This window comes from Morus notabilis, unplaced genomic scaffold (genome assembly GCF_000414095.1).
Source record: "Morus notabilis unplaced genomic scaffold, ASM41409v2 Scaffold50, whole genome shotgun sequence".
Taxonomy (NCBI): domain Eukaryota; kingdom Viridiplantae; phylum Streptophyta; class Magnoliopsida; order Rosales; family Moraceae; genus Morus; species Morus notabilis.
In genome coordinates, this window is record NW_010358085.1 from 110,274 (window position 1) to 127,053 (window position 16,780).

Below are 16,780 nucleotides of genomic sequence, written 5' to 3' on the forward strand. Positions count from 1 at the left end.
ATTTAAAAATATAATAATCAATTTCACAAGTGAAACTTCAAAGAAATTCCAAACAAGCCTCACATTTTGATAAAATTAATTTACAAGAAAGTGAAGGGGACTTTCACAACTTTCTGATAAAACATGTTTAAAAATTAAGCCTATGGCATCATTCAGGGTCTCATCAAGATGATATACAATATTGTACATACATGAACATGTAAAGAACATTTACAGACATCAACCACATTCTAGATATTTAAAGTTTACAGTCTAACAGTTTACAATCCTTACATGTATACACAAGGATGATAGATAGCTCAACTTCTTCTTCTTGAATCACACAAACTAGGGTTGTCAGAGATTGTTACTTACTCTGCACTGCTTCTAGCGTCACTTGGGAGGGGTTTATTATATATATAGAAATAACATGAAAACATGAGCAGAAGACCCAGTAGGATGTATTTAAGAAAAACTTTATAAACAAGTAAATAAGTAAATAAATAAATGAATAGAAATGTAAAGTGCCAACACAATAGCTGGGACCTAACATCCCTTTTCCTAAAAGGAATTATAAACTCAAAATTTCGTATTACAAGCATCAACAAGTAATTTATAACTATGATAAATTACTTACACAACCATATGCATAAGCCTTAATACCACCGTAGTGGCCCGGTCCGGGTTTCGGGTTATGCCCCCGAGGATACACTCTGCATATCCTATCTAGGCCATCTGCGGGCATACCAGTTCGTAAGATATCTTATCTTAAGAAAATATTTATTAAACCTTTAAAATAGTTCATTATGATTCCAATAGCTAAAATCAAGCTATTGTGTTAAAATACTTTTCTTTATCAATCATGTCATTTCTTTAAAACATTTTGTACAGGCCAAAACTCTTAAAAATAGGCTCACAAACAAAAGGACAAGAAATCCTACCTCTCAAATGCCAAACATGTGGCTAGCCTCTCGGTATCCTTGCCCCCACTTCCTTCAAAGCTTTTAATCCGATTCCTCAACTAGCATTGTCACAAAACAATGTTTTAGAACTTAATCCTTATTCCTAAAACAAATCAAGCTCAATTGTATATATTGATTTCCTGTTAGTGTGCCTTAATCTAATTCCAAGTTTCATAATCAATTCATGACTCAAATCATCATTCCAAGGATTTTGATCTCAAAACATGGATTAAAGATGTTAATCCATCTTCTTTAGGTTCCCAAATGAAGCTAATTTAGGTTCTCTTTGAAATTTGATGTCAAAACAGCATTTTAAGGCAAAACAGGATCGAACCGTGTGTGTACCGGTCAACTGGTGACAGAGAAGTTGTTCTCTACCGGTCGGCCGATGGAGAAAGGACCGGTCGACCGGACCCCGGTGGGAGTTGAACAGATCGGCTGACATGGCCGATCCAAAAAAAAAACAGAGCCAAAACCTACAAATTCGAGTTCAATTCCGAAATATTTTCAAAGGAAACAACAAATCCATGTTCCAAATACTCAATCAAGTCCAAAGAATCAAATTTCCCTAAATTTCACCATGATTTCCACCAAAACCATCAAAATCAAACTTAAACTGAAAATAAATTTTTCCAAAGGAAAAATCCAAGATTTAAGAGAAGATTTTTAGAAATCTTACTAGAAATCCTTTCCTTTGATGTTAAAAACTTCTTAAGGTTCCTTTTTGGTTCAAGTTTCTTGAGAAAATGTGACAAATTTTGAGAGAAAGAGAGAGGGAGAGAGCTACGGGAGAGAGAGAGAGAGGGTGTGAGAGATCTGAGAGAGAGAGAGTTACGTGAGAGAGTGAGAGGGAAGAGGAAGAAAGAAAAGAAAAGAAAAAGAAAAAGATAAACAACATATGATCTTTAGGAAAGTAGACCAGAAAATATATCTCTACACACTTCTGGGTGAAAATGTAAATACTAAAAATATTTAGAATCCTTAGAAATTTTAAACTTGAACATAATTAATTAATTAAATCATATTAGGCACACTAATATATCCCAATTATCTTAATTAATCATGTTTAATTCATCGATGTGTTACACAAATTGAGTTGAAATGGGCTGACTAGGTGAATCAAACAGATTAATAGTTTTTTAGTAAACCTAAAATAGATGGTTAAGAAAGAGTAAACAAGCTTGAAAAGATCAAAGATGAAAATACTAAATTCTAAAGGAGAAAAAAAAATCATAAGCACATACAATAATGTCATGTTTGCTAGGGATGAAAAGTGAAAGGAAGGAAAATGGTAGAGGAATTTTGGAGTGAAAATTTAGAAATCATGGTATTTAGTCGAAGTAATATTTTGAATGTAAGGAAAATAAGAGGAATTGAATCTTCTGCTGGACCCACCTTTTTTAATATGTCTAAAATTGAAAGGAAATTTGGAGAGAAAACTAAAACTAACAAGTAATAAAACAACTAAATTATCTTTATTGTGTTTTTTTTGTAAGACTGTACAAAAAAATCGTAAAATCGAAACTAACCACCACTGACTAAAGAATCGATCGCTCCAAAACCAAAAAATACGGCGCCACGTGAAACCGATAAAAGTCAGTTCGGTTAACCAAACTGGACTGCTTAATGTGGTTCGGTTTCGGTTAGGCTAATGAAATTCGGTTATAAACCGAACGGACCGAGAGGTTATATAATTTTTTTTACGTTGTCGTTTTTTTCATTTCTCATCGTTTTCTTCTCACCGTTTAAAACTCTTCTCTCAGTCTCTCATTTATTTACTTTACTCATTCTCACTCTCGTCTCTCTCTCACACTCACTCACAATCTCTCTCTGTCTCACTCTCTCAGTCTCAGATTTGGAGGAAAAAAACCCTAGCTTAGCCGCCGGCGCCGCCGCTTCGTATCCGACCGTCCGAGTTAATCTCCGCCGGAGTCCGGGCTGCCCCCTTCCTGTCGCGTCGAGTCTCCACTCTCCAGGTAATCTCCGCTGGATCCTAATTTCTTTATTTCTATCCCTTCTTATCTTAAAAGTAGAAGCACATGAGCGGATGAGCCTCAGCTCCCAGCTCTCAAAACCCTAACAAAGGGATTGGCCAATCTCTTTCCTAATGCTCTCGGTCTGATTTTGATCACCCTCCTAACTTTCCTGTTAAGTTTGTGGAGGATGCTTATGTTAGCTAAACTTAATTATACTCATCGCAAGTTATGAATATTATTAACAATCTACTTTCTCATTATGCAAAACGAATTAAATGAAAGAGAAACAACAATTAACATCAGGAAATCCACAAACTATATCACCAAAACGGTGTTTTTTTTTTTTTTTTTTTCAATGTGCGTGTGGAGGTATATCACAAAACAGTTTATAACAACATTTTTAGGGAAAAAAAAATTGAGACACCCCTAATATTCGATCAACCATGTAACTACAAATTCCCCAAGAAAAAAATAAAAAACTCTGCAACTAGAAGTTAATTCTTAATTATATAACTCATGCTACAGCAAGTAGCCTTATATTTGTTGTAATTTTGCTGGAACTCTAATTTTCCTTTACCTGCACAATGTGCAACGATCCAAGTGAGAAACATTGCCAATTTGGACTTCTTAATTTCTCATGCCAATTTAATGTTTTTTTACACTTTGAACATTAGTATTGTTTGTTGTAACTTTCTAGTTTTCTAGTTTGTCCGTTGGATATTAGTATTGTTTGTTGTAACTTTCTAGTTTTCTAGTTTGTCCTTTGGATTTTGGACATTGGATTTGGATATTTTGTGTTATCAATTTGGGTGTTGTACTTTGTATTCATTTATTGTGATTATATGTTTGCATAGAAGGAATGTTTTACATTTTTTTCGCAATTTCTGGTCAAAAAACGCAACTAAATATGCTGTTAACCTGATGGTTAACTATGGTCACCATCCTGATTACTAAAACTGAAAACTAACCTTCGGTTAACCGAACCGAATAGGGCATTTTGCGGTTCGGTTTTGGTTCCCAATTTTTAGAAACCGACATGGTCGGTTCGGCCACCAAACCGACCAAAACCGACGAACACCCCTACTTTTTTGCATGGGACCTCCTTAAAATTTATGTGTTTGGTGGATTGGTCTGTACTAAAAATTTTTGTAATTGGATCCGTGAAGTTTAAAATTCAGGATTTTAATAGGAATTGACCATGTGTATTCACGTGTCCACAAATGAGGACAATCAATGTCACTTGCCCTTTATCAGGCCCCGTATTTAGAAAACTTTGGCAAAATGTAAAACTAATCCATAAATAATTATAAAAGAAAAGAAAATGCATTTACTCAAATTTTGGTCCCTATTTTGTCCCTTTGTGACGATTTTTATTTTGCTTTTGAGGGTTTTTTTTTCCTTTGATGGTTTTTTCTTTTACTTTTTTCCCTCAAAATTTAATATTTTTGGTTCTTGCTCTTACTTTAACTTTTCTTCTTTCGTTTAGGTAAATTATTATAATTTTTTTCAGATGTTATCCTATGATATTTCTTTCCAGCGGTGCTCTAAAACTTATTTATTTCTTTATTTTTCTCCTTTTTTAACCATTTTTATATTTTTGTTATGAAATTTAATTTTTCTTTCATTTTGGTTCCTTTTGCCTTAGAACTTATTTATTTCTTCATTTTGGTATATTTTTTTCCTTTTTTCTTAATTTTTTAACTGAAACTTTATTTTTTTTGTTTTAGTTACTTTTACCCTAAACCTTATTTATTTCTAAATTTTAGTCATTTTTGCCCTTTTCTTATTTTAGTGCTTAAATTTTTCTCGTCTTGGTTTCTCTTGTCTTAAATCTTATTTATTTCTTTGCTTTGGTCCTTTTTCTTACCTTTTTTTAAATTTTTGTCTTAAAACTTTTTCTTTTTTCGTTTTGGTCCATTTTGCTCTAAATCTTATTTATTTCTTTTTTGGCCTTTTATTACCTTTTTTTATTTTTTCTTTGAAATTTAATTTATTTTTTCTCATTTTGGTTCCTTTTGGGTCCTTTTTGACCCATTTTTAAATTTTTGCTCTAAAACTTTATTTTTTTTCCATTTTGGTCTTTTTTCCATAAAACTTATTTATTTTTTCATTTTAATGCTCTGTTACCTTTTTTTTGGCTTCTTACCCTAAAACTTTATTTTTTTCATTTTAATTCCTTTTTTAGATTTTACATTCAAATGTTATATACTTTTAATAATAACACTGTAGTTAAAACATAATACACGATTACTCCCCACATGCATAGAACGTGGAGTCCAACTAGTAAAATTACTAAATTTCCTTGTATAGTAGTAAATGAGAACTTTTATGGTAAAATGTAACGACACGCACCTACATTTGGTTTGATATTGTCTGCTTTGGACCTGAGCTAGCACGGTTTTACTCTTGAACATCACCCCAAAAGGCATCATACTTGTGGGTGATGGTACCCTTCCTTATAAACCTTACCTATGGCCATCCCAAGCGATGTGATTGTATAGCTTACTCTTTCTTGGACCTTTTGTCTCAAGATATTGATGACTGTCACATAAAAATACTCTTTTACACGATTAGCAAAACTACTGTTTTAGTAGTTATATTAGCTTTTCAGCGATTTGATTTGTGACCAGGAGAAGTTCAGTATCGCATGCTATAAATTTTAATGTAAACATATAGATTTAACAGTCAAAAAATTTATCTGATGGTTAAAAATATCAGTTCCTACTGACAGAATAAAATAATAATTTTTACAAAATAAATGCTGAAAAATTATATAAAGTATGGGTAGAATAATAATTTTATGATATGCACATCAAATCCCAATTTGTAATTTCAATTTCCTATGATACAAGACTAACATAAAAATCTCTCCAGTTTATTTATTTATTGGGGGTTTCTTTGGTAATATCAGAAAAATAAATTACTAATAATTTTTTATTTTTAACCGTTAGAGTTGTATTAAAAACTGTTTGTTTTGTATGCATTTTAAATCTGATATCATGATGATAAGATTCGACAGTAAGAAACTAATCCTATTGTAAGAAGGCCTACAGTAGTTTTTTATTTTTTTATTTTACAAGTCCTTTTTATTTTTTATTGAGAGAATGAGTGAACTAGCATACTTAGTAGAGTGATTAGTAAATTATAACATTTTTTTAAATGGTAGATTATAACATAATATGATATTTTAAATTTTAAACATTATTAAAAACTCAAAAATACCCCTAAGTCTCTTTTCCACCTCTCTCTGTCAAGTCCACTATGGCCAGTGCCAGCGATCGACTGCCGCGTTCGGCGGCCAGCTCCAGCGACCGTTTTTCAGTGGCTAGTACCGACAACCTTTTCCAACCACTGTTTTTCAGCCACTGTTTTTCGACGACTATTTAACACTATATTTATCAGTAAATAGTGCATTTACTAATAAATATCATATTTATCTGAAAATCCGACCACCATTCTAGCAACCGATTAACACTATATTTATCAATAAATAACGTATTTAGTAATAAATATTATATTTATCTAAAAATATGACTATCAATCCTAATAATCGTTAAATACTGTATTTATCGATAAATATAATATTTATTAATAAATATAAAAATTGCTCAATTTATCCGAAAATCGTGCCACCCCTGACAACCGTTAAACACTGGTAAATTAAATCACAAACACATACAAAATGCAAAACTTTAAGGGTCTGTTTAGTTCGCTGATTCAAGTTTTTAATTCGAGTTGAGATGTGATTTTATGTGAGAGCTTTTTATTGTAGCATAAAAGTTAAATGTGACTATTTCTAACGGGGCCTAAATTTAAAAAAAAAATCCACATTCTTGAATCTCAACCACAAACAGAATCAAGCACAAATCAAAAATTCATATCATAAATCACAAACTGAATCGAAAATCACAAATCAAAATTAATCACAAATCCAAACTAGTCCGAAAAACAAATCACATTAAACAAAAACTTAGTTAACAATATCAGTGTGCAAAATTCTCACAAACTCATAATTGGTTCACGACGACTTTTCCCCGGATATTGTTCACGACGGCATCTGGTTTGCAGAACGGAGATCGAGTCTTCGCGGCAAGTGTTGTGCGATCTTTGGTCGGGAGTGCTTCACGACGATCGGGATTAGTTCGCTGTTCACAACGTATTCGTATCAAGGAATGAAACTCGACACTGCCGCTGTCCATCCTCACATATCTGCCGTCGAAAGGCCCATATCTTGGTTGCGTTGCTGTTCTTGGAGCGACTCTATCGAGGATCTGGTTTGCGTCTCGGCATCGGCGCCGCCTCATTGTCATCGCTGCGATCTGGTCAGAGCTGTTTGCGCTGAAACTGATCTCCCCGTGGCGAATACGAAGAACATCGTCAGCCATGGTTGTGAGCTCCGACAAGATCTCCAACTAGCAACGATTCATCGTTGCCGGAATTTGCATTCACGAGGAGAGGGTGAAGGGAGGGACCCAAAGGAGGAAGAGAGGGAAGTGGGAAGAGGGGCTAAAGAGAGAGAAATCGTGAAAGGAGAGAGAGAGAGAGAGAGAGAGAGAAAGAAAAGAAAACCCTAGGGGTAAAATTGGAAAAGAGAATAGGATTAATTTCAAAAATTTCATCCGAATTATGAGCCTTTAACACTTTGTCCTATGGATTTTAAAACGTAACATCATTTCTCCTGAACTTTGTTCTGTTAATAAGTTTCATCTTTCTGTTATAATGAGTGACAAAAATCGTCACGTGTCACTTATTTAGTGAGAATTGAAAACGTAATTATGCTTATACCCTTCTTATCAGATAATTCTCTATTTTTATTGAAAAGATTCACCGTCTTCGTTCCTAAATTCAGCCTCTTTTTCATCATCATCATCATCTACTCTACAGTGTGTTTCAATCCAAGTTTCTCTTCCTCACTCTCTGCAGTGTTTTAGTCCAAGTTTCCAAAGCATGAGTCTTTGTCTCAGAGACCATTGTTTTTTCCTTTTCTTTCTCTATCTTCTCTCTTTCGCTCTCTGCACTTTTTTTCACTCCAAAACCTTCATCTCTAACCTCTCCTCCGAACTAATTAGCTTATGGAGTTGAAAGGGTCACCTAACCCAATACCCATTTCTTATGGGGAGCAGATCGACGTCGATCTGGGGCCGGAAGATGGTCAAAGATTGTGGGAGGAGGCGGATCTGCCTGGAAAAGATGTCATACTCGTCGATTTGGGCCAAGCCTCGCAATTCCGGCGTGACTGAGGCTGGATTCGAAGGTTCCGGTGTGATTGGACTGAGACGTGCAATCTCGGGACGGAAGGGTTGGATTCCATCTGGATTTGGACCGGGTCATGTGATTCCGGCAAGATTGAGCAGATCCCGGTCGGATTTGGATCGGTTTATGTGATTCTTGCTAGATTGGGGCGAATTTCAGCGAAGTGAAGGGCGGGTGTTGGAACGCTCATCCTCAAGCTTGGGTCTTTCCATTTTTTCTAGAAAAAGGAAATTTATGATTGCATAAACAAATTTCAAAAGCTAACAAAGCATGGAAGAAAGGAAATACATGAAGCAGGTTGCTTCTATTGATGGGTTTTTCAGATTTGGTTTACCTGTTGAAATTCAAACTAGCCGAGTATTAGATAAGTGATAGGCTCCTAGAATCGTGGGATAATAGCTAAGGATCTGTTGTAAGCTAATCCCTATAAATGTGTAAAGTAGTTCCTAATATCTAGGAGGTCTCTTAGGATAAGATCTTATCTTTTGCTTTTGTATAAATACCCTTCCGGTCCATTCAATTAATAAGAGGAAATTCAGATTATTCCAAACTTCATGGTATCAGAGCCCTAGGTTCTCAAAACCCTAATTTCCTAGCCGTCATCTCTAGCCAACCCTCAACATGGCCGAATCCGACCAAACCTCCGGAGACTCCTCATCCTCTGTCTCTCAGAATGTTTCTTTCAATCCCCAGACCACAAATGACCATAATCTTACTCCCATCACTAGCCACAAACTTAATGGACACAACTATCTTCAATGGTCTCAGACCATGATGATGTTCATTAGTGGACGAAGCCGTGATGACTATATCACCGGTGCCGCTGTCCAACCAGGCACCAGTGATCCTAAATTTAGGACATGGAGAGCAGAAAATAATATGGTCATGTCTTGGCTAATCAGTTCAATGACGACGGAAATAGGTGAGAATTTCCTTCTCTACACGACTGCCAATGAAATCTGGGATGCAGTCCGTGACACCTTCTCTAGCAGTGAAAATACTGCTGAACTTTTCCATGTGGAGAGTATCCTCCAGGACCTACGACAAGGAGATCAACCAGTAACCACCTACTTCACCACTTTGACGCGGTATTGGCAGCAGCTGGATTTATTCGAAACTCACGAGTGGAAGTGCTCGGATGACAGCAAATACTTCAAGAAAATAGTAGAGATCAAACGCATCTTCAAATTTCTAATGGGGCTGGACAAATCTCTTGATGAAGTACGCGGACGAATTTTAGGCACCAAACCTATTCCAAGTCTTCGAGAAGTGTTTTTTGAGGTACGTCGGGAGGAAAGCCGCAAGCGAATTATGATGGGACGATCCGATTCAATCCCTGATGGATCAGCCCTTGCGGCAACCCGAGAGAATCAGTCTTCGTTAGAGCCAGCCGCTCTTGCTATTCGCGGGATACCACAGAACTCTCGTCGAGGACGCCCTTGGTGTGACCACTGCAAGAAGCCAGGCCACACGAAAGAAACATGTTGGAAGCTACACGGAAAACCCTCCGATTGGAAGCCAAGTCGTAACTCTGGAGATCGTGACAGCCGTGGAAATATTGCCACAGCAGAATCCACAAGGTCTCAAAGCCAGGTTCCCTTCACTAAAGACCAACTGGAAACACTGCAACAGCTGATCAACCAGGCACAAATCTCGGCAGAAGGGTCATCACAGGGCACAAGGAATCTCGCACTCCATGTAGCCAAGTCACCGTCACCGTGGATAGTCGACTCAGGAGCCTCTAATCACATGACAGGTGATAGAATGCTATTTACAAGTTATATTCCATGTCAGGACTATCAAACAGTCCGAATAGCCAATGGTACACGTTCACAAGTGGCTGGAACAGGAACCATAAAGCTTTCAAAGACTCTTACCATCAACTCAGTTTTGTTTGTTCCTGACTTAGACTGTAACCTAATCTCTGTGAGCAAATTGACTAATGAACTCAACTGCGAGACTAAGTTTTTTGCTAAATCTTGTGTTTTTCAGGACTTGAGTTCGGGGAAGATGATTGGCAGTGCTGACCTATGTGCAGGCTTGTACCTTCTCAACTCAGCCACCACCTCAGTTTGCTCCCAGGCCAATAAAACAGATGTCAGCCCACAATGTTGGTCCGCCAATAGTCTAGAGTCCATGAGTCACACAAATAAAGATAGTGCAATCTTAATGTGGCACTATAGGTTAGGTCATCCAAATTTCATGTACTTGAAACACTTGTTTCCATCATTATTCATCAATAAAAATCCCAAGTTTCTTCAATGTGATATTTGCCAGTTATCTAAACACACCCGAAGCACTTACTCACCCCGTCCATACAAACCAACTCATCCATTCTCCCTCATCCACGGTGATATTTGGGGGCCAAACAAAATTCCAAATATCACCGGAGCAAGATGGTTTCTACTATTAATAGATGATCATACCCGTATAAGTTGGACATTCCTCATGAAAGACAAGTCAGAAACCAGCCAAATATTCAAAAACTTCCATAAGATGATCCAAACACAATTTCAAACAAACATCCAAATCTTCAAAACAGATAATGCCCGGGATTTCTTCAATTCCATCCTTGGTCCCTACCTCACATCCTATGGCATTGTTCATCAAAGTTCCTGCGTAGATACCCCACAACAAAATGGGGTGGCTGAACGCAAAAATCGACATATCCTAGAGGTGGCCCGATCCCTACTATTTCAATCCAATGTTCCCAAAAAATTCTGGGGTGAAGCAGTCCTCACTGCCACCTATCTCATAAATAGGATGCCCTCACGTATACTCACATTCAAAACCCCATTGGAAACTCTCCTAAAGTGCTACCCAAAATCACATTTGATCACACAAGTTCCCCTCAAAATTTTCGGATGCACTGCATTCATTCATATTCATTCTCATAATCGTAGTAAACTTGATGAAAGAGCACTCAAGTGCATCTTCATGGGGTATTCATCAAACAAAAAGGGATACAAATGTTTTTCACCTACCACAAACAAATTCTATCATACGATGGACATCACCTTCTTTGAAAACAAACCTTACTTCTCCAATTTCAAGCTTCAGGGGGAGATTAGCACACATGAACCACAAAATTGGGACTGGACTTCCCTCATTGACTATGGCTCACTTTCTCCTACTCTCTCTGGCCTACCTGATCCGAACATATCCTCATCAAGTCCAGAAAGCTCTCGGCCAAGTCCACCTCCTCCTCGGCCAAACATGTCTCCTCCACCAAGTCCATCTTCAGCCAATTCAATTCCATATCCCAATCATCTCACTCTTCCTAATGATGCCATAAAAGTATTTATCCGAAGAAAGCACTTGCCTGAACAAGGTCAGCAACATCATGACCCAATCCCGAGTTCAAGAAATTCTGAGACAACACAAGGTAAAGTGGATCTTAGTATGCAAATTGACGGTGAATATACAGAGAAGCCCGCGGAACAACACTCAGACTTAGAGCTGCCCATTGCTCAGAGAAAAGGAGTCCGGTCATGCACTAAGCATCCCATCTGTAATCACCTGACCTATGCAAACCTGTCCCAAAAGTTCAGGGCATTTGTGACAGCTCTCGACAAAATTCAGATCCCAACAACAGTTCAAGAAGCCCTACAAGTCCCGGAATGGCGAGCGGCAACCTTGGAAGAGTACAGTGCACTTGAAAAGAATGGAACATGGAGTCTAACACCTTTACCGCCGGGAAAGCATACGGTTGGATGCAAATGGATTTTTTCAGTCAAACAAAAGGCAGACGGAAGAATAGACAGATTCAAGGCACGATTAGTGGCAAAAGGATTCACACAGTCATACGGAATTGACTATCAGGAGACATTTGCACCTGTAGCCAAATTCAATACAGTACGTGTTCTACTATCTATTGCCGTAAACCAAGATTGGCCACTGCTCCAATTAGATGTGAAAAACGCATTCCTGAATGGAGATCTAGTAGAAGAAGTGTATATGGATATCCCTCCCGGGTTCGAGGATGATCACACAAAGGGAAAGGTATGCAAGCTCAGAAAGTCACTGTATGGGCTTAAACAATCGCTCCGAGCATGGTTCGACAGATTCACAAAAGTACTAAAACTTGATGGCTACACTCAATCTCAGGCCGACCACACATTGTTCATCAAACACTATACCGGCAACAAGGTAATAATCCTAATCGTGTATGTCGATGACATAGTACTCACAGGGAATCATGAAGAAGAAATACGGAGACTCAAGGCCCTCCTTTCCAAAGAATTTGAAATCAAGGACTTGGGACTCCTAAGATATTTCCTGGGAATGGAGGTAGCAAGATCAAGCAAAGGGATTTCAGTCTCTCAACGCAAGTATGTGCTAGATCTACTACAAGAAACCGGCATGAGTGGATGCCGACCAGCTGAAACCCCCATGGATCCCAACACGAAATTAAAACCTCGGACTGAAGAAAAATCAGTGGATACAGGGCAGTATCAACGCTTGGTAGGAAGACTAATCTACCTCACTCACACACGCCCGGACATAAGCTTTGCCGTAAGCCGTGTTAGTCAATTCCTAAACAATCCATCCGAAGATCATATGGAGGCAGTAACTCGCATTCTCAGGTTCCTTAAAAGGGATCCAGGGAAGGGACTATTATTCCAGAAGACAGCCAATCGGCTCTTAGAAATCTACACAGATGCAGATTGGGCAGGGTCTCCAAGCGACCGAAAGTCCACTTCAGGGTATTGCTCCTACGTCTGGGGAAATTTGGTCACATGGCGCAGCAAGAAGCAGCCAGTGGTAGCCCGCAGCAGTGCCGAGGCAGAGTTTAGGGCTTTAGCCCAGGGCATTTGCGAGGGAATATGGCTAAAACGACTACTGGATGAACTCAAAATTGCCATCTCAGGACCAATCCAGATGATGTGTGATAACCAATCAGCCATAGCAATTGCCAAGAATCCCGTCCACCATGACAGGATGAAACACGTGGAGATTGACAGACACTTCATCAGTGAGAAAATAGAAGGCAATATCATATCACTGAGTCATGTTCCATCACAACATCAAGTTGCAGACATTCTTACAAAGTCCCTCTTCAGGCCCAACTTCACGGAACTGAGCTCTAAGCTAGGTCTAATGAGTACATACCGCCTAGTTTGAGGGGGAGTGTTGAAATTCAAACTAGCCGAGTATTAGATAAGTGATAGGCTCCTAGAATCGTGGGATAATAGCTAAGGATCTGTTGTAAGCTAATCCCTATAAATGTGTAAAGTAGTTCCTAATATCTAGGAGGTCTCTTAGGATAAGATCTTATCTTTTGCTTTTGTATAAATACCCTTCCGGTCCATTCAATTAATAAGAGGAAATTCAGATTATTCCAAACTTCATTACCTATATCCGAATTTGTTCTTAGTTATAAATATGGATTTGTTCTTTTAATTGGTGTAATTTGGGGTTGTTCATATAATGATCTTCACGTGTTAGGTTGAGTTTACGATAATACCCTCCTCAGATGGGTCGAGTTTTATCCACGTGGTGATTCTCGTCACTCATTGTAACAGAAGAATGAAACTTATTAACGGAATAAAATTCAAAGGAATGAATGTTACGTTTTAAAATTTAAGGAGAAATGTTATAAGGCTCATAGTTCAGAAGGAATTTTTAAAATTAATCCAAGAGAATATTATTTCAAAATAAAAAACAGAGATGTGTTTGTTATAATGTTTAAAAAATATGCTGCATCATTCATATGCTATTTGTTACATTTTCCCTTTTCTACCTCTATGAAACAGAATAAAGGCCCGTTCGCGTTTTGGGTTCGAATTGTGTGGCCTGTCGCCGCCGTCCCTGCGAGGCCAGCGTGACCCACGACCTCCGGTGAATCCCCTCTCAAAGTCACCTTCTCACACCCTTCTTAACTATCAAAAACAATAAATAAAATAAAATAACCCAATATCCCTCTTACGTTTCCCGTAATCATCACTAAGAATTGCTATTTTGGGAAATTTTCTTCGTCCTTCTTTTGAAACAAGTAACTTTTTGGGTTATTGGCAGAAAAAAGAGCATGGATTTGACCCCATTCAAGAAGGACATTGATGAGCTTATTGCTGACTTCTCTGAGGTTTGTTTGACAAACAAAAACTTGGGTTTTGCTTTTTTTTCTTTTCTGTTTTTTTTTTTTTTTTTTTTTTTTTTTTTTTTTTTTTTTTTTTTTTTTTGCTTTCTCTTGAATATGGCGTTATTGAAACAGGCTGAGGCATTAACTTTGGCGGAGATGAAAAGGGTATGGCTTTCCAAGAAGTTCTCTTACATATACGAGGCTACTCCGTCTTCAAACTTGGCCTTCTTTATGCAATCGTTGTTTGGCCACGCTATTGGTATGATTATAAAAATACATACACACATACATATATATATATATATATTTCTTTTTCTGCTTTATTGTATTGTATGGTGTTGTTCAACTTGTTAAAATGAAATGCCAACTAAATTTCACTTTATCAAATTCAATTTTAGGAAAGGAGAAGAGAATTAGGGCATTATTGGGGTTGAAATTGCTTTTTCCAAAAAAAAAAATATATATATATATATATATATTCCTTTTTCTGCTTTATTGTATTGTATGGTGTTGTTCAACTTGTTAAAATGAAATGCCAACTAAATTTCACTTTATCAAATTCAATTTTAGGAAAAGAGAAGAGAATTAGGGCATTATTGGGGTTGAAATTGCTTTTTCCAAAAAAAAAAAAAAAACACAAATTTTGTATCTTATACGCACAAAAAAGAACTTTCATAAGGTCGATTCATGCGCAGGATATATGAACAGTAGAGCTTCTTTATCATGCCGACTCGGTGGGCTTTATTGTCTCTACTGCCTTCATGAGACTCAACCATTCAAACCGCCTTTTAAGATTTATTTATCACTTGGTATGGTCTTTTTTTCCCTTGGACATTTCAACATGTGTGTGTGTGTGTGTATTGTTCATATATTTGAACTTGATCTATGGTAAAACCTTTTAAGGTTTCTGGGTTCTCTTTCTGAATTTGCTTTTCCTTATCTTTTTGACAGAGGAGCTGAAAAAACTTAAAAGCCATGTTGTTACTGCAAGAGAAAATGGTTTAAAAGTTGTGCCTGCTCTGGTGAAAAAAATGCTAGACAAGAATATGTTCCTTTTTGGGTTTGTTGACATAAATGAAGGAGCTGTGGCGGAGACACTTAACCAACTAACAGAATTACAGAATGCTCGAATTCAAGTGTTATATGCCAAGTATTGTTTCCGATATGTATTTTTTACTTTTGTTTAACTCTTGCATTTACGTATTAGTTATGATATCTAAATTCAATTTGTGTCCTCTTGCTGTCAGATTATTTGATGATACTCGGATTCAAGACTTCCTCCACATGGACATGGTAATTTAACCTCATACCTTTTGATTGAATTATCGAGCATTTTGTCTCTCCTTGTGCGGAACAAAAGGTGCTTTAGCTGCCTGAACTTTACAAAAGATGAGATTGCTATTAAACTTTTATGATGTTTCTTATTTGAGTGATTAATTTGCTTTAAGGTGTTCAAAAGATAATAACAGCTTTTGAATTGAAGTACTTTGGAATAAAACCGGGAGACCTGAAATTAACCATAATATATTGTCATTTACTCGTGTTTCTGTTGTTGAGTTTTTACCAGGGCATGGAAATTGACCTGAACCTGCTCAAGAATTTGTCAACAGAATATTCAGATGCTAAGAAGCTAGCTATACATGGTACAGTTTTTCTCTAGTAGTTTACCAGCTAAATAACAGCCTCAGTAATACATGAAGAATTTATATGTTACTAAAACGTCTTTTAAACTAATGTATTGATGAAATCTGCATAACATTAATAACTATTTACCAATGCTAAATTCTTTTAGGTTTTACTTTTATGATTGCCAGTTTTTTATGGGCATTATCATAGACCTATCCTGTCTAGCTGACCTAGTCTTGGTCTCTATTTTCCTCTACTTTTTTTAAATGAAATAATATGATTATGTTCTTACTCCTTTAATTGAAATTCGTCTTTCTTAAAGAGGCCCGCCAAGTTGTGGATGTTCGAAATATAGAGCACATAGCTCAAGATGATAAATTGGTTGGAGATGCAGTGGAGAAAATTACGGAGGAATGGAATGTCCAGAAGGGACAGTTTTATGAACAGACAGGTTTAATGCGGCAGCATCAAGAAGACAACGGGCAACAACAGGAACAGCCGCTGCTGCTGCAAAATGATGATAACTTCGATCAGGAGCTTGAACAACTGCTTTCTTAAACATGATTCCATCTGCAGTCACGAGTTCATGATTACAAGGGTTTTCATTTTCTGCGGATGAGAAAATGCGGGGTGGAGATGTCGGGCCTGATGAATGACATCTTTTAATTTCATTTGATAAAGCCTCTGCCTCTTACAATGTAAAATTATTGAAAAAAATTTGCTAGTTCTTAGGTACAGCTATTGTACATAATGATAAAATTTGTATAGAGAAACCTTTTTTGGGATTGATGGAAGGAGGTTTGAATGCAAAATCCAGGAAAATGCCCAAAATGGTTCTGGCTACTCCTATGAAGATGTGTCTCTATACTTTTTTTTTTTTTTTTTTTTTTTTTTTGGGTCAA

At 37.0% G+C, this 16,780-nt stretch overlaps 1 protein-coding gene across 2 annotated transcripts; it reads left to right on the top strand.

The window, feature by feature from the left end:
- Nucleotides 1-2,751: 2,751 nt before the first annotated feature.
- Nucleotides 2,752-16,760, top strand: LOC21394443. 2 transcript variants are annotated; one of them, XM_024161512.1, is made up of 9 exons: nt 2,752-2,917; nt 13,927-14,011; nt 14,189-14,255; nt 14,385-14,511; nt 14,948-15,061; nt 15,204-15,402; nt 15,500-15,545; nt 15,820-15,895; nt 16,201-16,760. In XM_024161512.1, exons 3-9 carry the CDS (start codon nt 14,199-14,201, stop codon nt 16,434-16,436), a joined length of 855 nt encoding a protein of 284 aa, XP_024017280.1. In that variant the 5' UTR covers nt 2,752-2,917; nt 13,927-14,011; nt 14,189-14,198; the 3' UTR covers nt 16,437-16,760. The 2 variants fall into 2 exon arrangements, with proteins under 2 accessions (XP_024017280.1, XP_024017279.1); XM_024161511.1 differs by lacking the exon at nt 13,927-14,011.
- Nucleotides 16,761-16,780: the final 20 nt, after the last annotated feature.